Source organism: Mustela nigripes, chromosome 1 (assembly GCF_022355385.1).
Source record: "Mustela nigripes isolate SB6536 chromosome 1, MUSNIG.SB6536, whole genome shotgun sequence".
In the NCBI taxonomy this organism is placed as follows: domain Eukaryota; kingdom Metazoa; phylum Chordata; class Mammalia; order Carnivora; family Mustelidae; genus Mustela; species Mustela nigripes.
Genome location: NC_081557.1, coordinates 3006317 through 3031972, shown reverse-complemented (window position 1 = coordinate 3031972; position 25656 = coordinate 3006317). Strand labels below are relative to the sequence as shown.

At 59.8% G+C, this 25656-nt stretch overlaps 1 protein-coding gene across 9 annotated transcripts in view; it reads right to left on the bottom strand.

The window, feature by feature from the left end:
* Positions 1-721: 721 nt before the first annotated feature.
* Positions 722-25656, bottom strand: part of SHANK2 (SH3 and multiple ankyrin repeat domains 2) — a 453945-nt gene continuing 429010 nt past the window's right edge. For 7 of the 9 annotated variants that reach the window (XM_059399020.1, XM_059399024.1, XM_059399027.1 and 4 more), the window contains 5 exons: positions 20157-20287; positions 18860-18971; positions 17981-18001; positions 14247-16656; positions 722-4746 (listed from right to left, as the gene is read on the bottom strand). In XM_059399020.1, coding sequence (XP_059255003.1) covers positions 4176-4746; positions 14247-16656; positions 17981-18001; positions 18860-18971; positions 20157-20287 — 3245 coding nt within the window. In that variant the 3' untranslated portion in view covers positions 722-4175. The remainder of the gene's footprint in view (positions 4747-14246; positions 16657-17980; positions 18002-18859; positions 18972-20156; positions 20288-25656) is intronic. The other 2 variants (XM_059399001.1, XM_059398992.1) reach the window with 2 other exon arrangements.

Sequence of the window (25656 nt, the reverse complement as noted above, 5' to 3'; positions counted from 1 at the left end):
ACCACCGGACAGTGAGGCGGGGGGCCTAAGGGGGGGTGAACGAGGCCGGATAGGAGGATTCAGACTTTTCCTGGACACAGAAACACAGCAGCTGCTGTTTGAGTGGAGCGCGCGCCCACATAGCGGCCACTGGCCGGGGACTAAGGACATCAGGTATTCATCGATGAGACCAGAGATGAGGTTCAGTGTTTAAAACATACTTCTCTACAGACAAAGGGATAGCCCATGTCTTTCTGGCTCAGTTCTCAGCCAAAAGACACAAATTCTCTTGCCCCAAGCCTCAGTGCCTACTTGCTGACCAAAATGTGGCTGGCTGCACGTTAACCAGAGAGGCCGCCCGGCTCTGCAACCCCACAGCCTGGCGGGAAGATGACAAGCAGGTGGGGGCGCAGGGGACCCCCTCGGCGCCACCCTCACTTCCATCCCAAACCAAAGGAAGGCCAGGCCTCAGCTGGGCTCTTCCAGGAGAGCGCGCAGACGTGCGCACTGACACGCACACGGCTCTGAAATTGTGCGTGCTTCCGTCCGTGCCGTGAGGGGAGGGAGCCCAGGCGGACGAGCTCCATGAAGGGAGGGCTCTTACTCTTTGAAGAAGGGAGGTACCTCGTCAGCCTCACGGAGGTACAGAGGTGATGACGTTCAAAGAGCCTGCGTCAGATTGCAAGTCGGCAACTCCGGGCTCACGCAGACGGCTTTCACTGTGTGCAATCAGAGCCACACCCTTAGTGCAATCGCATGTTTATTTTTCTTACAGTAATTTTGGTTGCCGTACAAGAGATTGAAGGATCAGGAGGAAGTGCACGTTACAGGAGCTTGGTTTTTGTTTTGTTTTGTTTTGTTCTTTAAAATAAAGTTTAAAAGGAATAAAAGCACAAAAGTAACAGCAACACAGATAATGCGAACACAAGTTACACAAACCATAGTGTGAAACATATTAGTTTCCAAAAAAACAAAAAAAAAATTTGTTAATGGGAAAAAAAAAATCCGTATTTGTGGCCCACACACACAAAGTCATTGCCGGATCACCTGGTAATGCTTGCTTGTTCAGTTAACTCAGAAAAAAAAAAAAATCCCCATTTTACTAACTGAAGTACCACAAATAACCCACTTTGTGATATGTAGAGTTCAGCAGGTCAACAGTCACACTGCGTCAGTCTGTAGTACATGAGCTGACCTAGAATGTGGCGGAGCCCCTGGACCGGGCGTCTCCGCGGGGGGTTCAGGGCTTACAGCTGGAGAGTTTGGTTTCGCATACACAATGTTACAGACACTAGGCATGGAAATGCAATTTATTTAAATTACAGTAGATAACAAAAGTTGATCTTAAAACCCAGAATAGTATTAACATGATCTTTATATGAGCAGTTTGATTCGTGTCCCACCATTGAGGGGGTCATGGGATAGGGCCTGGTCCTAACCTGTCGGGGGGGTGGGGGAGAGCAGCGGGCGGCGGTCCCGGAGGAAGTATTGCTTTCTGTAGCAACACCATCGAATAGGGCTAGAGATGGGTTCATCTTGGCAACATGTGTTACTCTGTTGGTCAGTGCGGGTTCTGCGGGGTCCTGTGACTTTTCTAGAATAAGACAAGGCAAAAATAAGTGACTGCCTGGTTTTTTTTTTTTTTTTTTTTGTCGTGCAGTCTGCTTGCTTCAGATAAGTTGCCCGTGGCTGGACAGCTCTCTAAGAAAGGGCGTGGCAGCCAGAGTCCAGTGAACCTGAAGCCACCAGGTGGCATCCTAGCAGCGCCTTCCCGTCCTGCGCTTGCTCTCATGCTGGGTGTCGCCTGGCACGGAGCGCGGAGGTAATGCCGGGCAGTAGGCAGAGGAGGGAAAAGCCAGGGTGAGCGGTGCACTGACTGGATTTTGCTCTATCACCAAATGGAAGACAAATAATGGCCCAGCCACCACCTTTTCGTTTTCTGAACACTCGCAGGTGGCCTCAGCAGGCCACCTGTTCGTCCCGGGTGCACCCCACGACCGTGGGATCGCAGGTGCGTGGGACAGAAGCGCCTTCACATTCAATTGATTTCACGTTGGATCGGGGCATTCTCAGATACAGATTGCCCTGCAGAAGGGTGTGGAACAGAGGAAGGTCCAAAACTCAGTTTCCGATTCAGGGGCATTTGGCTGGAAAAAGTTTGCGCGCGTGTGTGTGTTGTGTGTGTGGGTGATGCATGTTTGTTTTTGGAGAAACTGCTGCGTTGTGAATCGTAACCACTTTTGAAGAAGTAACTGTCCTTCGATGACGAAGTTCTAGCAAAGATAGAAAATATAACACAGCTCTGCTGGTTCAGATGCATCCAAATAAGGTTGATTTAAAAAGGTCATACTTTTATAATCCCACAGAAATAGTATTATTAAATCACAAAAGTTTTTTTTTTCTTTAACTTTCTAGCACTGAAGTGGCACAAAGGCTGCCGAGTAGACCAGCCACTTTTTTTTTTCTTAAAATATTGTGCTTATAAACTATCTGTACAACTATTTAAACTTGCAGTAAAGAAAGAGATTTTAAATTGCTAAATTTTATGTGTTCATTCTAGAGCTGTTCCAGACCTAATCAGACACTTGATTGTGAGCATAAAGAAAAGAAAGGAAAAAAAAAATCATGTTTTTATAATTAGAGATGGGCTAGACTAGTTCTGAAATCATAATAAAAGCCAAAACCTGCGGTTCGAGTTCCTTCCAAGTGTGGGAGAATGTGCTAGAAGCCTGGCTGGATGTCTGGTGGCCCCTGGGCAGGCGGCAACCTCCCTTGGAAGCTGGAGGTAATGTTACTGGTGAGGGGACTCCAGGGAGGAGAACAGGCACAGCCCAGAAAAGCCTCGTGGGAGGGGCCTGGTGCAGCCCGGGGAAGCCTTCCTGGCTGGCCTTTGTTCATTTGTCTGCCTGCCCCCTCGCCCTGCAGCCCCCCGTGTGTTCTAAACCCTGAGTCCGGTCTAGACGCCATACCCTCCGTGTGCTCAAGAAGCCTGTTGTAGGACAAACTGGTGGGCTGTGCGGACAGTTGGAGACAAAGGGGGAGGGCCCCCAAGTACCATCTTCCCTGGCCTCAGAGAGCAGAGGGGCTGTCTCGGCAGAGATGCTCACCCGGGCCGGGCTGGGAACTGACATCGTGGCGCCTCACCAGCTCCCGGGGAAGATGCGGTCTCCTTTGCCGCGGCACGAGCCCCCCCCGTTCACCTCGTGTCCCGCCCTCGTGTGTAAGGTGGACGCTCACCTGCTCTGATCTTTGCAGAATGCAGCACACTTGCAGTTTAAAAAAAATGTCGTGAAAGGCAGAGAATCCCTTTCTCACCGTCCTGGAGACACTCTTGGCAGATGACTCACTGCTCTTCCCCTCGAGGAGACTCGGGACCCAGGCCGCTGCACACTGGCTGCTTCCCGTGGCCAGGTCTCCCCTCCTCCTTGGAATCGTGACTTTGTGCTTTGACTAACTCCATGTGACATCTGTTTGGCCACTTTGGAATTATGCTAATAGATTTGCAGAAAGCAAGCAAGCAAGCTATGCAAAGCTGGGCACGATCCCATTTAGACTCCCCACCACTGCCAAGAGCTTCATGGCCGAAGAACCACGGACGCACCTCGCAGGAGGAGATGGGGTAATGAATCCAGAGGAAAAAAAGATTCTCTACCTTTCGGGCCCAAGAAGGGGCACCGGACAGATTACTCTGGGGTGTTTTACCGCAAGCGAAGTAGAGGAAAGAAAGGAGCAAGTGAGCATTGAGAACCCTCCCGGAGGCCACAGACTGCGGCGGGCCTGGGGTGGTGACAGCTGCCCGGAAAGCAGAGGGAGGTCTCAGGAGGCATCTAGAGGACACTGGTGTCTGCAAGAGCGAGGGTCCCGTGCTAAGTCGACAGGGGCGTCCCCGGGGCGTGGCATCGTGAGGTCACCTGCATGCTGGGAGGCAAGCCGGGCCTCTCCCTTGTGGTGCAGAACTCCCTCCCCGTGTCCCCTGCTGCACAGAAACAGCCCGGGAAGCCCACATGGAGATTGGGGGCGTTTCAAGGCCTTCGCTCAGCCACACCTGGACACACTCGGCATTTCTTTGGGTACCAGGAGACACACCCGTGGAGTGGGGTTGGTGCTCGCAGACCATGCTTGGCTGCCCAAATATTTCAGTAGAAGCCCATCTCTACTTATAACAAGGAGTCTGTGAAGGTACAGAGCAGCCACCCTTATCTGTCCAGCAGCTGTTTCAAAGCCCTTTCTATGTTCATCCTGTGCCCGACCCGAGTCACCCCGAGATCTATTAGGTCTTCCTTCTGAAGGTTTGGTAGGTGACTGCCATCAATCTCATTGTCCATGAAGGTCTCTTTATGCTCACCCAAGTTTAGACTTTCCAGCCAATCCGCCACGTCTGGTTTAGTCCACAGGTGCACAGGCTTAGTCGTAAAAGGCTTATTTGAGATTGGCTGTTGCAGTATTGAGGGGGATGGCGACCTGCTGCGGCCCGCCGGGTTCAAGCCAAACAGGTCCCCAGATGGGGGCTGGCTTGGAAGGCTGAAGACCTCTGAGAGAGTGGGAGAAGGAGTGGCAGCAGCAGCAGAGAGGGGGGCGGGCAGGATCTCTTTGCTCAGCTCTGTTGGCGACACCACAGGGCTTGGGGCACGTCTTGTTCCTGAGGTCCTGCTCTCAAAGTCCGTAGGCCGGCTCTGCAGAGTGATGGGCTGCGAGGTCCCCGGGCGAACCGTGAAGGTCACCGTCGTGCTCCGCGTCCCTGAGACGGTGCTCATGACCTCTGGACTTCTGAAACAGCAACAACAGAGACAACAGTCACAAGCCGGGTCGCGGTCCGGGTCAGCGGGATGCCAACCGCCAAGGGCGCCGGGGCGGGCGGGGGCAGAGGGACACTCTAAAGGCGGCCGCGCTGGCAGTGAGCAGATGACTTGCCATGCCAGGACCAGGGCAGTGAGGAGGGGAGCAGGAGCCAGAGTTTGGAGAAGACACCACAGCACACCAAGGCCACCTACTCACCTGGCCCCACGCAAGGGCCGCCACCTGGCCGGGTTGGTGGCGGGGTTGGGGGGGCCTGGGCCTGCGCCGTGCGAGCAGGGCGCGCCAGACCGGCACGGGCGGGGAGGCACTGCTGAGGGCTCACTCGAAGACATGAGGACGGGGCCTGCATGAGGTTCTGTTCCCTGGGTGAGCTGTGGCTGGTGACGTCACCAGTACATCACCCGTAAGAGGAAAGGACTACTTTGGTCTCCGTTTCGGGGTGGAGAAGGCAGAGCAGCCTTGGGGAGAGACCCTCCCTCTTAACCGCCTGTCGGGCCTTGGGCTTTTCAGCTTGAAAGGTCAAGCGCAGGGAAGGGCCCTTGTAGCCGGCCCAGTTGCCGTGAGTGGGGAGGCCCACACCCACTTGGGGGCACTCGGGGTTTGATGAAGCTTTCCATCCACGGACCCTGCGAACGAGCAGTAATTGGCCAAAGCGCAGTCTCTACTGACCCAAAGGGCTAACCCGGCCCTGCGGTGAATTTGTCCGGGGTCGGCGGGGCCGTGGGTGGCGGAATGGAGCGGGCGCGCGAACGTGTTTCCTCTCCCCGCACGAAGGCAGTGTGGGAGCTGTGCGTGTGTACGACCCTCACCGGAAGGCAGGAATCTGAAAGGACCGCCGTTCTCCCAGGCGGCCAGGGGAGATCTTGGAGCCCCCCGTGTCCTTCCTGCTCCGGCAGGGCAGGTGAAGCCCAAGCAGTCAGAGTGGGGGTACACTTGTGCCTCTGAGGTTTGGCCTTGACTGGCCCCCGGAGAAGGCTGAAGGGAGGAGACGGAGTCTTGGTGCCAGGGACGTCTCTGGTCTCTGCTCCTCCCTAGTTCTGGCCAGGGCCCACGGCAGGCTTTCCACCCGAAATGGAACAGCCACACCTCTGGGCTCTGGTTTGCGCTCTTCTCTGCTGCCTGCGCACTGAAAGCACGTCCGCACCACAGCCCAAGCAGCCCCAGCCAGTCGGGGAGGGGGGGTGGCAGGAGTCGGCGTTGTGTTTTCCTGTTGGGCTCATTCATGTGAATGTGGACAGACCACCTATCCCCTTCCAGAAGGATCTCTCCTATCGTGGTTCCTCCCCGATACCTGGACTTGAGGAGCGTCAGGCCTGGCTCTGGGCAGTACCAGCGAAGGCACGTTCTAGCCTGTGGGTCTCCTGGTCTTCACACGTGGTACGGCTCCTCTCCCTCCCAGGGGAGGCGGGTGGGGGCAGGCTGTGCTCGGGAGCACGCGAAGAGCCACACGGGTGCTGCCGTGGTGGGCGCGACAGGGGCTGTGGTGGGGGGGTGTCTCTGTACACGGAGGGCTGAGCTGGGCACCAGGCCCGGTTGGCCCTTCCTCTGCCCTAGCTTTTCTTTGGCACTCTTTGTTTCCTCTGCCACTGACAGGCAAGTGGGTACAAGCCCCAGCCGGCTACCTGGCTGTCCCCAAGCTTGTGACACTTCTGCACCCGATGGCAGGCCTGGCCGCTTCAAGGATGGGATACGCGAGTGTGGATCGAGGGACATGGGCAGACTCGCGCTTCGGTCCTGACACAAGCACTTCCAGGGGCAGGTGGATGCGACTGGGCCAGGGACGGCCACCCCCGAGTGTCCTCATGCAGCTTCCCGGAGGGCCGCATGCCTCTTGTGGGATCCGGTACGAGCAGGAGACTTCCGTCAGGAACCTCCGGGCTGTGGGTGCTGGTTTCTGGTGGACGGGTGATGCTGGCCGCTAAAGGCAGCCCCTCGACCACGGCCAGGGTCGGTTACTCGGAATCTAGAAGTAGGAGCCCTGGTGGTGCCAGCTGCAGGGGCGGGGAGCCAGCACCTCTGGGATCTTGGTCAGGTTCTTGAGAGAGAGGGGTGGGCGCAGCAAAGGTTTAAGGAGAAACCTGCGTGTTTTGCTGCTCAAGCTGGGTGGGAAGCCCCATCCACTTCCAGCTTGGGCCGAGGCGCAGGCTGGCAGGGAGTGCTGTGGGACGCCCAGCGTGGTGGCCTGCGCCCTCTCTGTCCACGCCACAGCACTCGGGCACCTCTGTTTCGGGAAGACTGATTGGTTCTGCTTTGATAGAACAATTAAGTTAAGATGGCTGAAATGAAACCATGAGTAGGCACAAAGCCACTCCATCTGGAGGCATCTGAGCTGTTAATTAGGGCCTAGAAGCTCTGGGGAAGAGACGAGTGTTTTGTAAAGCGCGTAAATTACAAGAGCACCTTTGCTCAGGTCTTGCTTTATTGTAAGAGTCCTGGTGTGCTTTTTCCGGAGGTGATACTGCATGGTGCCAGTGCCCGTGCCCTTGACTCTGGGTGGACCCCCTGGGGCAACACAGTTGGGGAGGGGCCCCCCAAGCCCGGGCCATACTGAACAGTGGGCACCTTTGAGTCAGAGCACGGCTGTCAGCACCGTCCTCCCTCTGGAAACACCCCAACCATCCCCAGGTAGCTGGGATGGTTTGTTTGTTTATTTATTTAGAAAGGAAAGTCTTGCAGGTAGCTGTGTTTGTTGTTGGAAAAAAGAGAAGGCTCTCCAAACACACTGGTGGGCAGCAGAGGGGGACAGCAGCACACACCAGAGATCAAGGCGTTTTTGCGAGTGGCACTTACTTCTGTTCAGCATGACCCTCTTCTGTGAACGCCCATCACGAGAGCACATGAAAATAACAGAATGGAATGGCTTGAGACAACACTGGAAAATTAATTAAAATTTAAAAAGAAGCTTTTTTCGATGGATGAAATGAAAGCGGGGCTACAGACATCAGCTGAGAACCTACGAGGCTGGTCCCTTTGTGGCCGAGGATGCAGGCACAGGGCAGTCCGCCTCGCTGGCCAGACCGGAAGATGAATACGGGCGTCCCGCTCATGTTTAGAATGGGAAATTCCCGACTCCGCCTTCCCTGGCTTGGGATAATGTGAGCGTAAAGAAGAAAATTACCCAGGGAGAGCCTGGCGCGAGCATGAGGACCCCAGACCTCAGAGGACACGCTCGTCGCTGAGACCTTGCTGAGGGCTCCCGAGTCGTCCTTTGTCTTCTGTGGCCTGGCAAGTCTAAGTCAGCGTTCCTGGTGGGGGAAGGGGCCCCGCAGGTCCCTGTGCTCTGCTTCAGGTCTGTACCTGGACGCCTGGCAGCTAATCATGGGGCAGGGTGGGGAGGGGACACCCCGGATCTGGCCACGCCCTTGGGGCTGCTGGGAAGTCGCCACGGAAAAGGACCACCAGAGAGCCTAAGAAGCCGAGCAAAGGCCCTCGTGGGCTGGCCCAGCTGCCCTCCTCCTCGGCAGCTCGCTTTCCTGGGTTCCTCACACTGGCATTATTCACCGGGTCCTCCTGGCTCCAGAGATCGGGACGTTGCTAAGCAGCCACTGGGTCCCCGGGCGGAACGTGCAGGAATCTGTCGCCCTGATTTAGACACAGACACACGCACGCGCACACACGCGGTCTTGGATCAGCACTCGCTGTGCTGCCTTTTCAGTCTAATCCATATGGAAACACAATTCAAGCAAGAATTGAGCTGACTGACTCTCAGAGACGCTCGTTATTTCATTAGCCAGAAGCAGTTAACTGGGGTGGGGGCAGGCAGATTCCAGTGGCTTTTTCAGTGTGTTTACAGATCCCCTCTGGCTCTCGGACGGCCCCTGAATGCGGGCCAGCGGCTGCTGGGTGACGCCGGCTGGATGTGTCTGTTGTTCTGCTCCCGCGCTGGGCAGCAGCTCTGAACACGTCTGGCACGAGACTGCCCCAGCATGCCCAGTCCCACTTCTGTGGTTTAGTTACCAGGGGTTTCTTGTGTGGACATGGTCCTTACTGCTCAAGTGCTCCTATGAAGTGGCCCTGGACAGGGGAGGTCGGAGGGCAACCGAGCCATTCCCACGCTGGCCTGAGGCCTGAGCACTGCCACCAGTGTGTCTCCCTGGATCCTCGCCTGGGCGGTGTCGGTGTCTGCTGCCCAGTCCTCACGGCTGCCACGGGCCCTGAGCACCGCCGGGGGCCTCGGCCCACAGATGTGTGCGGCGTCAGTGTTGCCTTAGTGGGGGGTGGGGACTGTTTAGCTTGTGGCCCAATTGGCACCTCAAGGGACTGGGAGTGTGGTGGGTGTCTTGGGTCCATCAGGAGCCCGGGTCCTCCTGTCAGAACGTCCACATCCAAGCCGGTCAGGGAGGCACCCTGTTTTCAGGGAGCTGCACCCTGACATGCTCCCGCTGATCAATCTTAAAATCCAGACAGGGAAGTGAGAACCTAAGAGCCACACTTGTGATTGGCCACGGGGCGAGCACTGGGGAAGGCTGTGGCTGGACTGGAATGACCCTCCTCCAGCACTGTCTACAAGGCAACACACCGAGAGCCCATTTCACGATGTCCTGTGCATAGCACTCGCCCAATTATCTACACTTCCGTTCGCAGACGTTCCCGTATCGGTTGGGGGCCGTGAAATGGTAAAAACCCCGTGACGGTGTTGAGCTTAAGGGAATGTGCTTCCGCAGCTTCTATTACTGAGTTAGCTTTGAAGTCCGTGCTTTGGGACCAGCTGGGTGGAGATAATTTTTTAACAACCCAAATTGATTGATTTTAAAGCCAAGAGGCTCTCATGATAATTCTGCAGAGCTGGGGAGGCGCTGGAGGCACCAGCCAGGCGAGGGCGGATGCAGGGTCTGGCTCTGTGAGGCCGAGGAGGATGGCTTTCCTCCCCCGAGCCCATCTGGGCCCCCAGGAGGTGGAGGCCAGGCCGGGAAGAGCCGGAGGGGCTTTGGGATCTGGCAGATCCTGTACCCTCTGGAGAGAAGCTGAAGGGGGTGCCCCACTAGCTTACGTCCACTGCTCTCTCCCCCCGGCACACACAGGATGAAAACAAGACTGACTGTGTGGCCACGGAAGCGCTGGACGCAGAGCAGCGCATCTGTCTTGCTCTGGAAACGACGTCTGGGTTGTCTGGGCTGCCAGTCAAGATGCCGACGTCGGGCAGAGGGAGTTGCCGTTCGGGTTCCCGAGACCCGTGGCCTTTGAATCTGCCCCTTGGTCTACGGAGCGCAGGCCCCCCAGCCTTGCCCACGGACCCCGCCCAGCCGGCGAAGGGCCCCTGTGCCACCCTGAGAGCTGCTGTGCTGGGTGGCTGCCGGTAACTGTGACACGGTCAGGTCACACAAGCCTGGGGCGGCCACCTTCTCGCGGGATGCACACAATCCTGCTCTCCTGCCTCCAAGACCTGCCAGGCCTCCCTTGGCAGGGCAAGCACCTTCTGGCCTCCAGGCTTTGTGCCCCTGTCCCTGTGCCTGGGATGCCCCACTCCTGGCTGTCCACACACCTGGCTTCTTTTTGTATTTCCAGTCATTCCAAGGTCACTTTCTTTTCTTTCTTTTTATTTTTTTAAAGATTTTATTTATTTACTTGATCAAGGTCACTTTCTTAAGGACAGACTGTCACCTTCTTCCTGCCCATGTTCACTTGGGCTTGGGAATCAGCCCCGTTCCTTCGTCGCACTGATGTGCTTGGATTTCTCCTGTTTCTTACTTCCTGTCCGTCTTCCCCCTTGAGAGTGCAGCTGCCCATGGAGGAGAGGCCTAGAATGTCTTCCGGAGCAGGGACGAGCCCCGAGGCTCAGCACGGCCCCTGGCGTGGGAGAGGCACTGCTAACTTCGTGTCCGCTGCCCAGCTTCCGAGGGCCCAGGCCTCTGTGGGAGTGTGTCCCTCCCGCTACTCTCCACCCTCAGGGCTGGCCCTGGGTCCCTACAAAACAGCACTTGGGGACTCCTGGCCGGGGATTCAGGAGGCCCTGGGCTGGGCCAGGCTTCCAGGCTCAGGAACGGAGTGTCAGGAACGGCTTCCTAGCTCTGCCCCCCGCCCCCCCGCCCCCCAGCTCCCGCGGACGTGGGCGGGGCTGCACTGGGCCCCATGACTTCAGGCATAACACCAAGTGCTCCAGAAGGGGGAAGGAAGCCGCTGATGCAGAGCCCTCCACCATCACCACGAAATCCTCAGGGGACGCAGATCGCCAAAGGGCTTTGAAGAGGAGAAAGCGCGCGTGGGAAGGACATCCTCGCGGCCGTGGGTAGCACATTCGCCGGCGCCTGTTCCAAGGGGAGCGTGGCCGGCCACCCTCCTGACTCAGAGCTTCCCGGGAAGGGCTGGGGCTCGCAGACGCCCTCAAACCACTGCTGTCTTTGCTTCTCTTCCAAGATGAGGTCACTTCCTGGAAAGATTGGGCTGGGCAGCGGAAGGACTGCTTTCCCCAGAGCTGCCAGGGCGCTCCCCGCTCAGTGGGGCATCTCCAAGGGGCTGAGGAGGGGTCTCCAGCCTTGGTGCTCAGAAGACTTCTCGATCACACTCTCGCCAGCCCAGCTGTAGGCAGGGCGTCTCCAGATCCCGTGTCCTCTCTGGTCCTGGGGAGGAGCTGTGTGGCTCAGGTCGAGCCTCACTCCCTCAGGTGGGCAAGGGTCCTGTCCCACCCTGGGTTCTACCGAGAAGTGAAGCGTCTTGCCTCAGTAGCTAGAGGCAGCCAAGGGGGCTGGTAACCCCGAAGCGGTGAGCCCCAAAACTCGAGCTCTCGGGCGAGCAGAACAGTTCCTGTGGGGAGAAGGTTTGTGCGCGTGCTCGCTTCTCACTCTCCCTGGAGAACCTGCTTCTCAGGAGGCCGCCCCGTGTGTTGGTCTGCGCCCTTGCCACCGGGGCTACTCCCAGCCTGAGGTCCTAGATGTGACCACAAGTAGTGGTGAGCCACCTTGGCAGGTGGCTTCCAAATGGGCAAACACCCAGGTCTGTCAACCAAGGCTTGCCCCCGGCCCAGCAGTTGTCACCCACCTCACTCTTGTCAGCAGCTTCACAGCCACACCTCATGGCTGCTTAGGGCTTTGCCCAGTGAGGCTGTGCAATAGTTAAGCCACAGTAGCTGGTGTAAGGCCCCGTGTAGTGCCTTGAAGGCGATGACCTTCCTCTTTGTCCTTGGGGTTCAAGGCCATCAGATGCCCAGGCCAGCTCAGTGCCACCCTTGGCTGAGAGCCGAGAATAAGATGCCGGCCCTGGTGCTCAGCAATGCCAGGGGCTGCCTCGCGACTGCCTGGCCTGCCGTCAGCCACCAGGTCACCAAAGAGAAGGGCTCTGGCAAGCAGGTGGGCTCAGGTGGCCTGCGCTTGTGGATCTCAGCCCTGCAGACAGCTCGGGCAGCCACCCCTTCCTTCCAGGCTGATCCCTGGCTCCCACAACAGCTCACGAGTCGAACCCTGAGATGCTCCCTGGGTGGAGGTTGGGTCTCTGCCTTCAGGTGGGTGGCCCCCACCACGCGCTCTGCTTCTCTGACCTTCAGTCTGCTTGTGTCCCTGGGAGATCATGGCAGGCCCTGCATCAGCAGTGCCCGTGCTGCGCGACGCCCAGCGTTTGGGGAGGCTTGGATAGATGTCGGCTGATGTTCTCGTCGTAAGGGAACTGGGTTATAAATAACAGAGCAGACCGGAGGTAGCTGTGCTTGGCATCGGAGCATCGCTTGGAGGTGGTCCTGCAGCTGTTCTCGAGAAATCCAACAGGATTCTGCCAGGTGACGGGTGCTCTGAGGCCCCTCCCGCTGAGGGAAACGCAGGTGGGGAAGCCCTCGGGACACGTGCGGCTTGACACTGGCTCTGTCTCCTGCCCCTGGGGGGCTCACACGGTTGGGAAGGGAGTGGAGGTGGCGAGAAATCCAGAAGCCCCTGGATCGGGGTGGGAGAGCTCGGGGCAGGGGGGCTTAGGCCCTGAGCAGCCCTTGGGTCACCCCCTCAGACTCTTCCGAGCTCAGACACTGGCCACGAGGGGAAGCGCCAGGCCAAGCCCTCAGCCTGAGACCTGGCTCGGTCTCCCACCGTGCGTGGGGCCCGGCTGCCCTGCGCCCCACTTCCCACTTCTGGAGAATGGGTACAGTCAGTACCCGCTCCCCTGCACTCGCGGGCCAGCGTTCTGGAAGAATGGGAAGCACTAAAGAGAGCTCATTCTTGTGCCTCACGTGATGTAGCAGCAAAGCACTGTATTCTCACGCACAGGGAAAGGGCAACACTGGCCAGTTCTAAGACTTTCCTTTCAAACTTCCAAGCATGTGGTATTTGTAGGTACGTGTGTGCAGATGTCTGCCAGAAACGGGGACTTTCTGCGGACTGCCTCTTCCGCTGGCAGAGTTACTCGGGGTCACAGTTCGTGGTAGAGTGTCCATTAAAAGACGGAGTGTTGCCCTGCTTCTCTCTACCAAGACTGGCCCATCGGTATTTCTCCGAGCGTAACGTGAGCCATTTGAGTCATTTATTTACACCCACGCTGAAGGAGAACTATGGCTCTCGGCGCCACCGCAGGGGGTGCCGCTGGTTAATGGGGTGAGACATTTGAGGCAAACGCCTGTCCGGCGGGAGCATGAAGAGAGACTCGGTGATCACAGCAACGAGACCTGGAGTGGACAGAGGCGCGGGGCAGGGAGGCGCGGGGCAGGGCACGGAGCGCGTCCCGGGAGGAAAGCCCAGCACGGGGAGGCTCTGGGTGAGCGAACGGCTCTGGTGAGAATCACCCCCGAGCCCTAGGCAGAGCGCGAGGGGCCTGCCGTAGGGCACGGCCTGCCTCCTCAGAGCCTTCTGGCTCCGTTTAGACGTGACCCCTCACCCCCCAACCCCCACCTGTGGTAGCAGCACCTTGAACGCTGCGTGAACCATGAATAGTCGCCCTGGGGAGACGGGGACGCCCTCTTCCGTGATGCCTGCTTGAGGGCAGGGCTGGCGGGGGTGGGGGGGCATTCTCCTCTGAGCCCACTTGTGAAGCCACCACCTGGCACCTTCCCCAGCTCTCCAACCCGTCTGGTGGGAGGAAGCGAGAAGGACCCACGCACACGCAACCGCACGCGCAGGCCGCCGCCCCACGTGCTCTCCTTTGGCAAGGCTGTTCCCTGCCGCCAGCTGGCGGAGCTCGGTTTGAGCGTCTGCGAGGCTCCGGAATGACCTCGCAGGGGGTCCTGGCAAAGCTCTGGAGGACGTGGAACCACAGGGACCAGAGCTCCTCTTGGGAGCCGTGGTGGGACTGGCCCTGTGTGGCTGCATTTTAATACAGGTCTTGACTCGGGGAGTGCCGCGTCCTGCCGGGATGGCCGAGGTGTGTGCTCTGCCGTGCTGGACTCCGGGCGGGTGGGGTGGACGGTGCGTAACAGGTGCGGCCAGCACAAGGCCTGATGGATTCCCTGCTTCACGTCCACTCTGGCTGCTCCCCGAGGGCCTTTCCTGGTCGGCCCTGACTGGACGAGACAGGAAAGCCGGCACGGGGCAGTCTGCGTCTAAGCCAGTTGTGGGACTTACCTTGGAGCAAGGCTGGCAGGCTTGGTTCCTGTGGGCGAATCCAGTCCTTCCCCCGGCTTTGCCGATTTCTCTCGGTTCATTTGCTGCAGGATTGAGTTCAGTTCACTGATCACGTTTGCCTTTGGGCCTGAGCGAATCGGGCTTCTGACCTCGGACACGTCCCCCCACAACTTGGAGGTCCTTGGTGGCGTGACCTTTGTGGCCCCAGGCTGGGCGCTGCCCGGCGGCGGCGGGGGTGCCGGGGGAGGGATGACGAAGCTATCCACGTCCTCCTCCACTAGCGCGTCCTGATAAAGTGCATTGCTTTTGGGAATTATGGGCTTCACTTTTGGCTTCGGAGGTACTGGAGGCTTGTCCACCGTAAATGCTTGCCCGTCTGCATAGACTGTGCAGGTGTCCACGTTCTCCCCGCCTTCGGAGGACAGGGTGGACATGCTGGACACCGTGGAGATGGTGCTGGTTGTCTCGAGATGGTGGTCGCTGCTGCTCCGGCTGTCCACCTCCTCGATCCCAGAGTCCGTGACCACGTCAAAGTTCTCGGGGGGCGGCAGGAAGGAGACGGGCAGGCAGTTGGAAAGGCCGGCCGGCTTCTTACTGTCTGCGCAGTTGGCTGGTTGGCTGGGGTTCAACGAAGGGGACGGGGAGGCGTCCTGTTTCTTCTGCTTGACCAGGTCCGTGAGAGCAGGGACAGAAGCGATGCGGTCATCGGGGATATCAAAACTATTTGCGAATTCCAGGGGGGGAGGCAATGGCTCTGTAAAAATGAAATCCTCGTCCAGATCCACGGATGCCAGAGGGGGAGGAGGGATGCGGAATGGCAAAATCACCGCCTCTTCCACAGAGCCCGCTGCCACAATGGTCCTGCCAGGCACGGCGGCGGCGGGCTCGGGGCTGGCGGAGATCTGTAAAGCACCTTCGGTTTCGGGAGCGCCTTCTGGCCCCTCGGGCAGCGAGTGGTCTGGCGTGGCCTCCACGTCGGCTTTCTCGTCCTCTTCCCGCAGCAGGTGGTCGGTGGTGGCTGCGTCCACAGTGTGGACCATCAGCAGGCCGGCCGACCTCTGCTGGGACGTGTCCACGATGTTGATGAGCGCGTGCTTCTTGTCCTCGCCCTTGCGGTCCTTGCCCAGCTCCGCCTCGAACTTGTTCTCGGTCTCCTGCCGCCTCAGGGGTCCCCGTGTGTTCTGCCTGGTGACCGGAGGGAAGCCTGCTTCCACGCTGGGCCGCATTTTGGTATCGATGTAGAGAGGTTTGTGGAGGTCGGGCTTGGGGGCCTCCCCCTTGGGACCCTGTTGAGACTCCTTCATGGCTCGGTCCCTTGCAGACAGCGCCAGGGCCAGCGGGGAGCTGGGGTCCAGCAGCCGGCCCGTGAGCGGGTGGACGTAATTCTCGGGGCTGGCTGCACTGCTGCTCTTGGGGGGCACTGCGGGGCTGCCCTCGGGACCCTTGGCTTTGGATGTGGAATTCAGCGGCCTGCTGGCCTCCCCCTGAGCTGCAGCCTCACCACCACCCACAAAGTGGTTCTCGGGCTCCCTGGGCAGTGCCACCGGTGTGGGCAATGAAAGCGGCTCGGCGCCATCCTCCTCGCTGAAGCCGACCTCTTCGGGGAAGTTGGAGGGGTTTGCCCGGGCAGCGGGTGGCCCCAGCCCAACGTCCTCGTCCCCCAGGTCTGTGGAGAGGAAGGCTGGGGAGTTCCTCCTGGCTTCCAGCCGCTTCTCCCGGTCGCGGACGGCCCCAGCGATGGCGGCAGCGAAGGGGCTGCTGACGGTCAGGCTGTCGTCAGGCCGCAGCTGGCCCGGCGGCTCGGGTGCCTGTGGGTCGATCTCCGTGCTGCTGCCCTGGCTGCTCTTCCCGCTGCTGCTGGTGGACGGCTCCTTCACGATGATGGTCGGGATGGGGATGGAGCACGTCTTCTCGGGGCTGTCCTCCACATTGGACTGCTTCACCAGCATGCCCTTCCGCCGAGCGGGCTTGGCGGGGACGTACACGGCTTTGCTCGCGATCCTTCCCACCTCCGAGTACGGGTTTTCTGGCATCTGGCCTCTCTTGGCGCGGAAGTTGGCCTGGGCGGCGGCGCTGCGGCTGTAGAGGTCGTCGGAGTCCAAGGAGTAGCGGTCCAGCTCCCGCCGGTAGTACAGCCCCTTGTCCCTCATCACCGTGGCCACTGTGTCCGAGCGAGCCGCGGGGGACACCTTGGCAGCGGGGTTCTGATTGAATGCTGGCTTGATGGTCCCGTAGACTCTTGGGGTTGGGGACTTGGGGCAGTTGTAGGTGGTGGGGGATGGGGGTGGGGGGGATGGGGGCACAGACTGCGGTGGGGGCGGGATGTCCTCGGAGGTGTCTGGCATGGACAGGCTTCTGGTGAACTTCAGCATCGGAGGGGCCAGAAACTGCCGCTCTTCCTCCGTTATTCCTGCAGGGAGAAGGCAGGCTCAGTTTGCAGCCATGGCCGGGCTCCCCACCAAGCTCCTAGGTTTGTGCTACGCATACGTCTGCACACCACAACGAACCACGGTGCACACGTGTTCACGGAGCACAGCACAAGCCACACGTCAAGAGCTTATTACGTGGCCCAGCCGAGCCCCCCAAGGAAAAGACAGGAAACCGGGAAAGAAAAGAAAACAAGAGAAAGGTGCTGGGAGGCGTTGAGTGCGTGCTGTTGAGGTGTTCTGTGTGCGGCGCCCAGAGCAGCCGCGGGGAGGGATGCGCGCGGCGGGGCAGGTACCCAGGGCCACAAGCCGCGTGCCAGCACGTGGGTGCACGTGAACACGCGGGGGCTGGGCTGGGGCGGGAAGCATCTGTCCCATTGGGCTTGGCCAGGCCCGTGTGACGTGGATGGTGCTGCTGCTGAGGGGCCCAAAAGCTGGCCCTGACCAAGTGACAGGAGCCCGCTTGTCACCTGGGGCCTTGAGGGCATTGGGGGTCCCTTAGGAGGACAGCTGTGAGGCAGAGAAGGCCTTTCTGGCTCTTTGACACACCTGTGAGGGGAGGGGGTCCGGAGTCCTCTCTAACTCAAGACCCCAGCCCCAGCCAGGAGCCGCTTCTGGAGCAAACCCTGGGCCACTGGCCTCAGGAGCCCCTCTGGGTCATCCTAAGACCCTCTGTGCTGGGCTGAGGGGCCAGGAACTTTCCACCGTCACCGCTAACCCGGGTCAGCATTCGGCAGACGTGGTAGCAAGTCAGGGTGCCCCCAGGACCTGACGTAGTGGAGCAGCACCTGTTGGGTACGAGTGTGCCGGGGGGCCTGGTGTGGTGCCGGCGGGCATCTGGCCTCATTGGGTCTGGCTTCTCTGTGCGGGTCAACTGGGCAGGGCTTACAGACTCTCTCCCACGGTCTGAGACAGTGAAACATCAACAGAACGCACTCGCGGAGACGGGAAGGGACACACACACACAGATGGGAGGGACTCGGGTCTCACGCTGGCGGCATGCAGGTGCTCAAAGAGGTAACAGAATGAATTACTTCACATAAAAAAAAATCTTCTAGGACAAACTACAATAATTTATTCCAATGAACTTTTCCATTCGATAAGGGTATTCCCAATTTAACGTACTCCTGTGGGAGGGTGTTTTGGCATCGGACAGACGGATCGCTAAAAGGCCTTCTTGACCATTTGCTACACATGGGTTGCCTGACAGTGGTGTTCCCAAGGAGTAATAATTTAAGAATACGCCTTATAGAGTAAGTGTAGGGGTTGCATTCAGATCACAGATTCCAAACTGTAAGGTTCACTGACCTGATAGAAAGATTCTGCTGTCTGACAGGAGGAAATCAATTGTTATTAACCAGGTACAGAGCCAGGGACATAACACGGCATCTGTGCTACTCGGCGGTGGCCCTGTGCACCTGGGAGGGCGAGTTTTAGGAGCCAGATGCCACCACGGTCACTACTGGATCACTGCCTGTGAGCCACCGCACACTGGGGACAAAGGAGCCAGGGCCCCAAACAACAGCGCAGGGGTACTCCCAGAAACCACCCCATGGCGTCCCCAAGGGCTGGCCTGGGATGGCCGCGTCCACTGGTGTCCAGCAGTAGCAGCTCCTTTGAGAATTTACGTGGTAAAGACAGTGCTGGACTGTCTCACAAAGGGGCTGCCTGGCAGGGTCACAGTCACCTGGCCTGGAAGCATCAGTAGGTGTCACTGGGACATTAACAAGGAGGTAGGTGGCTTTCTATGACACAGGTACACTGGTTTATCCAAGTTCTAGAACCCGGCCCCCCCACCCCCGGAAGTGTTCCATTGAGCTCGCCCCGAGAAACGTGGCGGTTTCGTTCCAGACAACGCAGGGAACGTGAGGATTGCACTGAGCAGGGCCCCTCCGCCTGCCGCTGACCCCGGTGGGATGAGGGAGGGGGCTTCCCAGACCACCCCAGTCTGCCCCCTGCCTCCCTCCTGACATGGGCCCCTTCACCCTGCTGGTGTTAGCACAGATCGTGCATTTGCAAGGCTGGACTTTGTTCCAGCAGGTAGAAGGGTTCCAGTCTGCTGGGGCGTTCGGAGGGCCCTGGTGAGTGGCCCTGGGGGTGGCCTGGGGGTCGGCTCTGCCCTGGGGGCTCCGAGGGCTTCTCTGAGAGCCAAGGGGAACCTCTGTGAGTGTAGGCTGCGCTTCTTACCTATTGATTTCTGCCTTCGCATCGTACCTCGGGGGAGGCCCAGAAACGGGCCTTTCGGGCTCCCGGGAACCGTGGGCGTCATTACAGCAATCCCCTGTCGTTCGTACACGGACTGCAAACCAGAGAACCCAGAGTGAGGGGGGCCCCTCCCAGCTCCGCCCATGGCAGCCGGGCCCAGAGGGTGTCATAGCAGCCCCGGGCAGTGGGCAGCTGTCGTCTGGCTTCGTGTGCCGCTCCCAGCAGCAGGCTGCGTCCAGCGGAGGCTGATGAGATGCACCAGCTTCAGGGACCCCGGAGAGACTCTCCCCGAACACCGCCCATCGGCTCCTGCTCTCTAAGTGCCAGCGTGCTCCGTGGAGCCGTGGTCTGGCCAACCAGCCCGAGAGAAGGGGCCCGGGCCGATGCTGCGTAGAGCAGAATGCACACAGTGGCGGCCAGCGCAGGAGCTCGGTCTTTCTCCACAGCACGGGAGGGGCGGCCAGGGGCTGGTGTGACTGAGCCAGCTGCTGGGCTGCCCCGGCGCTCCCGGGCCGCACGGGCACAGAGGCTGCAGCAGCTGGGCCGGCGCAGCAGGCAGCTAGGGCTTACCTCCTTCACTTGGGAGCAGGTGCCTGAGCAGCTCCCAGCCCACCTGCCCCTTACCCGTCTGTACAGCGCTGCCTCCAGCCCACGGCATCGGAGGGCGACTCTGAGCCTGGGGGTAACGGCTGTGGGCTCTTGCAAATCTTGTGCTCAGGGCCCCAGAAGGTCTTCCTACCCACCGCGCCCCCCCCCCCCCCGGGGGCATCTGCCTGGCTTTCTGGAGCCCAAGACCAGGCTGGAGAGCATTGGGGCCGGGGAGGGGAGGGGGTGGCACTTGAGACACAGCCGAGGCTGCAAACAAGGTCGGCAGCAAGGATGGGGCGCGTCCTGCGGGACGGCTCGTCCTGCATGGGGAGGTCGCCTGGAACTCCTGGGAGTGCCCCCGTGGGGTTCTGGAGATGATGGGGGTGCCGGGGTGAGCATGTCCGCTGTCCTCACTAGCAGTTGCTGCTGTTTGAGTGTGCGCCGTGCAAGGCTGTCCTATCCGGTGAGTGGTGTTTGCGGGTGACGGTCTAAGACGAGACTAGGGGAAAGCGAGTGACTCACTGTGAGTTGGGTTCTGAGAAGGCACTAAGGGGCTGTGACTGGGACACTCGGACCTGCCACGAGGCACGGAGGCCGAGTACAGGTGGCCGAGTCCGGGAGACACCGAGGAGCGCCCTGTCCACACAGCCCAGAGCGCATGAGCGCCATCCCCCGGGGCATGGCCACTCACGTTCATGTCTGAGACGGACGGGAAGCACCGGCTGGTGGGCCGCTGCTTGATGGTGGCCACCCTGGACTCCATGGCCACGTTATCAGCAGCGCGGGATGGCTTGGAGGCCGGGACTATCTCCTCGGGTTTATCTGCGATGGAAATGGTGGTGGGAACAGCAGTCAGTGGGGAGCCCCTGAAACAACCAGGCCTGCCTCTGGCAAGGTGCCCTGCACACGTGCGCAGCCGTTTCCCTGCTCCGGCCTTGACCATGCAAGCAGGTGCACAGCGCCCCGGCGTGGGGCACGCACGCGTCGGTCTGCCTCATGCACGCACACCGTCACCCCAGGGCGGCGCACACAGACTGGACGCAGCCGCAGTCCCTGGGGCCCCTACACTCCCTGAAAGTCACATCTTCACTGGAGCCGCCTGGATTCGTGCCGATGGGACTTACTCTTGACCGTGTGAACTAAACCAGTGTCAGGAATCTTGTTAAGAGCTCGGAGGCAAGGCTGCTTTGTAGCAAGATGCAGTTGCTGGGGTGTAAGCCCTACGGCCCAGGGCTGGAGGCAGTGGGTGCAGCCAGGTAGGCCGCGTAGCCAGGCGGGCCACGCTGGCGGGCTTGGGGGGCTGGCTCTGGGGGCGGCTCAGGGGTTGCTCGGGGGGCCGGCTCAGGGGCTGCTTGGGGGGCCGGCTCCGGAGGCCGAGCCCTTGCTGCTTGGGCAAGACCCGATTTCCCAAGAGTACCACATGCTCATTTCTTTGTGAAAAAGAAAGTAAAGCATTAGTTATAAGTGATTTTTATAAATTAAAAGCTTAAGAAAACTATAAACTAAAAAATTTTTGACTGTTTTGGTTAAACTTGTAAGCTTCAGATTTGAAAACATTCCAGAATTGCCCTGACGCCCAGTTTTATCTGGAGGCTGCCTGAGACGTGCAGAGCAAGTGTCTTCAGTGGGGCCCACCCCAGCCACCCTTCCAGGAAGATTGTCGCCATGTTAGCACGAAGCCAGTGTGAGGGGCGCCTGGTGGGAATAGCCTGTTTTGAACCTGGTTAGGCACAGCACTCTCCTTGCTCCCCCAAGGCTAGCAAGGCCACAGTCTGAGGCCTCCGAGCCTCCTCAACCTTTTTGGTGGCCTCGTGATGCCCCACAAAGTGCATACCATCGCAAAGACCCAGGCCCCTGGGGCCTTGCCCCCGCCTTGAGCTGTGAGGTCAGCACGTGAGTGTTGGAGCAGACGGGATCTCTGGGCGTCAAGTCATTCCCATTGGGTGGGACAGCTACTCGTAATGGGGACTTCCCAGAGGAGCTAGCCCCCTGGAAAACTTCCCCAGAACCCCAACATTTTCAGAGCCCCAGACCAGGGAGTGGGTATGTAGGGGGGGGTACCTGGGGGCCTGGCAGGCAGCCACCAGGGCCAGCCCAGCCACCCAGAGCACACACGGGTGAGACTCCAACATCTGCGGGTAGCTGCTCACAAGGCTCCTGACTCCGGAGCTGTGTCCTGACTCCGGAGCTGTGTCCTGGGTTAGCACCTTGTGGCCCTGGGGTCAAACCCTGCCTGCTGCTCTCGGTGCATGCAGGCTGTTCACATTTTTAAGAGGCTGTGAAAAGGAGGGGCAAGAGAATGTGCCAGAGAGTCTGGGGCCTGCAAAGCATGGAAGACGCCTGTGCCTGGCCAGGACCCTGTCCCAGGTCACCTGCCACTGAGCCACGAGCCCAGGGTTCAGGCAGAGGGGCCTCAGGGAGGCCCCCCCGCCCACGACACAGACTCACGCCTGCGTCTCCCGTGTGAAGACCCGCTCCTTCCCTCTGTCTTGCCCTGTGGTCTGGGCAGGCCTGCCGAGGGCATTTCCTGCTCCGCGTGGGTGCTGGGGACGCTGGTAAGCCTTGGTCCTTTAGGGAGTTGGTCAGAGACACCCACACGTCTGGGTCATTCTGTCCCCAGCCCACCTTCCTCCTCATGGCTCCTGGAGCTGTCCTGGCCTCACCAGTGCTCAGGGCCACCGAAATGCCACTCCTCCCCTGCCCCCCACAGCTGCTGCCCCTTCTCCTTTCTCTCCTGCCCTCCTCCCTCTGCTGTGCTGTGCACACCCCACAATCTTGGAAAGCTGCTTCCTTCCGGAAGCTGTCCGCACTCTGGTCTGGGGCAGGACTCCTTCTGCGGCTGGGCTCTAACTCGCTTCTGCGGCCTGTCAGCCGGGCTGCACGCCCTTGACCACGGCTCGGGCCGCTCACGGTCGGTGGTCTGGTGGTGCTTGGTTAGCCTCCTTGATCCTCGTGGGCCTGTGCCTGGAAGCCGGCCCTCGTGATGGCTGTCGGTTTGCTTCCGTTCAGGTGCAGGGATTCGGGTGTCCTCGGAGCTGCGAGCCCGTCTGTGGGTCTCGCCTTCACCGTAGCCCACACAGCTCACTGAGGCTCCCTCTTGGACCTCTGGAACCTGGAGCCCCACAGTCCTCCTGTGGGCAGCCCCGCAGGTGGGGCACTGGCGGTGCGTCTGGCTGCATCGAGCAGGGAGCCTGGGGCAGGGCGCTGTCCTGGGATGCAGAGCTAACCGGCAGAACCTTGGCGAGCCTCCTGTTTCTAGCTCTTGCTTTGGTTTGAACTCCCTTGCCCCCACATGCTGCGGGTCCCCTGTGCGGTATTGGGGTGCCACCAGGGATCTTCACATGCCCCAAATATGCAGGTGGCAGACTGATCGTGAAGCTTCCGGGCACATGGCAGTCACCCTAAAAAATAAGTCTTGGATGCTGGGCACGTCAAGGTGAGGCCAGGCCCATGTTAAGAATCGTCCCTGGTGGAAATTCTGAATGCCTCACTTCTAACCCTAATGAGAACCTGGAACAATCCGGACCTGAGGTGCTGAAGGTCATGCAGGTAAAAGCCAGCGACCAGGTGGTGGGGGCTGGAGCTCTAGCTGGGGTCATCCAGCCTCTGTGCCCCCACCTTCGGCCCTGGTGGGCAGTGGACATGTAGGATCGCCATCATGGTCTGCCTGGTCGAGCTGCTGGTGGTCAGGGCCCTGTGCGCACCACACTCAGCCGCGACGAGGGCCACCTTGAGCAGATAGCCTCGTCTGTGTGGCGAGCCGGGTCCTCCTCCCTCCGCCCAGGTGTCCTCTGGAGCCAGCACAGCAGAGCACGTGGGCTTGTCAGGGCAAGGCTGGGAGTCACTGCTGCTTCGGCAAGAGCCACTTAGCGTGGCTTGTGACTCGTGCAGACATGCTTCCCCAGGGGGCCTGGGTCCCCTCCTGGCTCTGGTCTCCAAGGGAGCTGCCCGCCTGGCTCAGGACCCGACTTGGGACCACTCGGCCCTGCGTCTCTGGAGGCTTCTCTACCAGGCCACAAGCCAGGGCTGTGAGGCTCAGGATTATTGTGTTTCAGTGACAAAAGCTGGGGTTTGGGTCTCTATTCAGGGGCTCCGGATGAAAAGGATTAGTGAGTCCAGCCCCCTGCGGTCCTAAAATGAGATACTCTGGCTGAAAACAGTCCTGCAGACACATCTGAAAACTGAAAACTGGCAAATCTTAGAAAACTGGCTGGGGGAGTGCTGATGAGGTGCTGTACTATAACCTTCTAAGCACATTTGTGGTCTTAGAGGACGGGGAGATGCTCACCGTCCATCAAGGGCAAGCTGCCCGGCGAGGGGACGAGTGTGCTCTGGGGGGAGGGGCGGGTTTGGCAGCACAGTGACGAGGGCGCCGTGGGAACCAGAGCAGGGAGGGCCAGAGCATCAGGGGTCCCTGCCACCTCGCCCTGGAGCACACCCTTAAGCGCAGGCAGGCTTTACCACGAGTCACCCCGTGGGCCCTGAGCCCTCCCACTGCAGAAGCCCACGCCCCACGAGCTAGACCTCGGGTGAGACCCTGGGCAGGAGCCCGTCTACAAGAGGAAATGCAGACCCCACCAGCCCGAGGCTGACAGCAGCCGCGGCCAGCTGGACCCCCTCGGGCTCAGTTTCCTCAGGAGGTGTAGCGTGGGGAGGGCCGCTCTGACCCCAGCTGGGCTGTTCCTGGCCCGAGGGCCCCCAGGCATCTTTTGCCTTCCAAGGGATGGGTCTGTGGGTGCAGCCAGAGGTGCCGGTAGGTTGGGAGGCCATGGTGAGGCCGGTCCCACCATCCAGCCTGGCTCTCACCCAGAGCTCCTTGGGGCTGGGGACTCTCCTGGTGGCCTGTTCACCCTTGTTCCCACAATCACGCTATCTGGGGACTCGGGCAGGTCCTGGAAACACTGGAGGACAAAAGCAAGGGGTTCTTGAGACGAGGAGCTGGAAACAGCAGGCGTCAGCCTGGAGGGGCTGGGGGCTTCTCACAGCTGCGACAGTTTCCTAGAACTGCTGTGCCCAGTTCAGGACCAAAAGTTTATTCTCCATCAGTCTGGAAGCCAGAATCCCTAAATCAAGGTGTCGGCAGGATGGTTCCTCCTGGAGGCTCCGGGGACGATCCTTCTCTCCTCTTCCAGGTCCCGGGGCTCCGAGTGTTCGTTCCTGGCCCCTCCGAGCTCGGCCTCTGCGGCCTCCTGTTTGCGTCTCTCTGCCTCTCCTTTGAGGTCACAGTCCAGTATGGCCTCATCATGACTACATCTGCAAAGGGCCTGCTTCCAGATAGGGTCCCTTTCCTGGGTTCTAGCTGGATGTGGATTTGGGGGACAGTATTCAACCAGTGTGATGTAAAGGCCTGGCTTTCCTCTGATGCACACGGCCCCTCTGGAGGCTGGAGAATGCTTCTCAGGAGGTGAGCCCAATCTCCCACAAGAGTGTAGTGGGGCAGGAGCTTCTCTACATGCCCACCGAAGTTTGATGCTCCCGGCTGCGTGAGGCTGGACTGTCCGTGGGCACGGGCCCCCAGAGCTCTGCACTGCTCCCCACAGTGCCCTGGGAGCGGGGTGGGCCATGGCCGCTGGGCCCTTTGGGGTCTTGTGCGCACACTTGCCTCCTGCTCTGGCCAGGGTCAGGAAATAGGGGGCGGGGCACTCAGTCTCGAATTGCATCCAGTCTTCTCTGCTCTGGAAAGCAAGGTGGGTCCCTTGCCTGTCCTCGGTGTTGATTCTCCTCTGGGCCATGCTGGCCGTAGGACCGTGACTTGTCTTTTCCCACAGTGTGGAGTGTCTGGCTGCTGGAGGAGAAGAGCAAAGTGGATGGGGCCTGGAGGGTGCAGAGGACTTCCTCGGCCGGCTCTGCCACGCAGTGTGGCTCCTGGGAGCCGGGGGCCTTCTTTAGGATGGTGTGGCAGACAGCAAGTGATGGCCTGCACCGAAGGGGCGCTCGGGGACAGATGCAGTCCCAGGATGCTTTCTGTGTCCTGGGCACCTGCCGCACGGCTGACACGGTGACCCTGGGAGTTTCCAGGGCAGCCTCTGGGGGCGGGGGGTGGAGGCCGGAGAGGGGAGAAAGGCGGCGCTCTGTCTTGGCACTCCAGGACCTGCGATCCTGCCCCCAGATGCTGCCCTGTTGGATTCTCAGACACACCCCTTGATTCCAGCCTTCAGAATACGGCCCTGTGCCTTTGCCTCAGTGCCTAG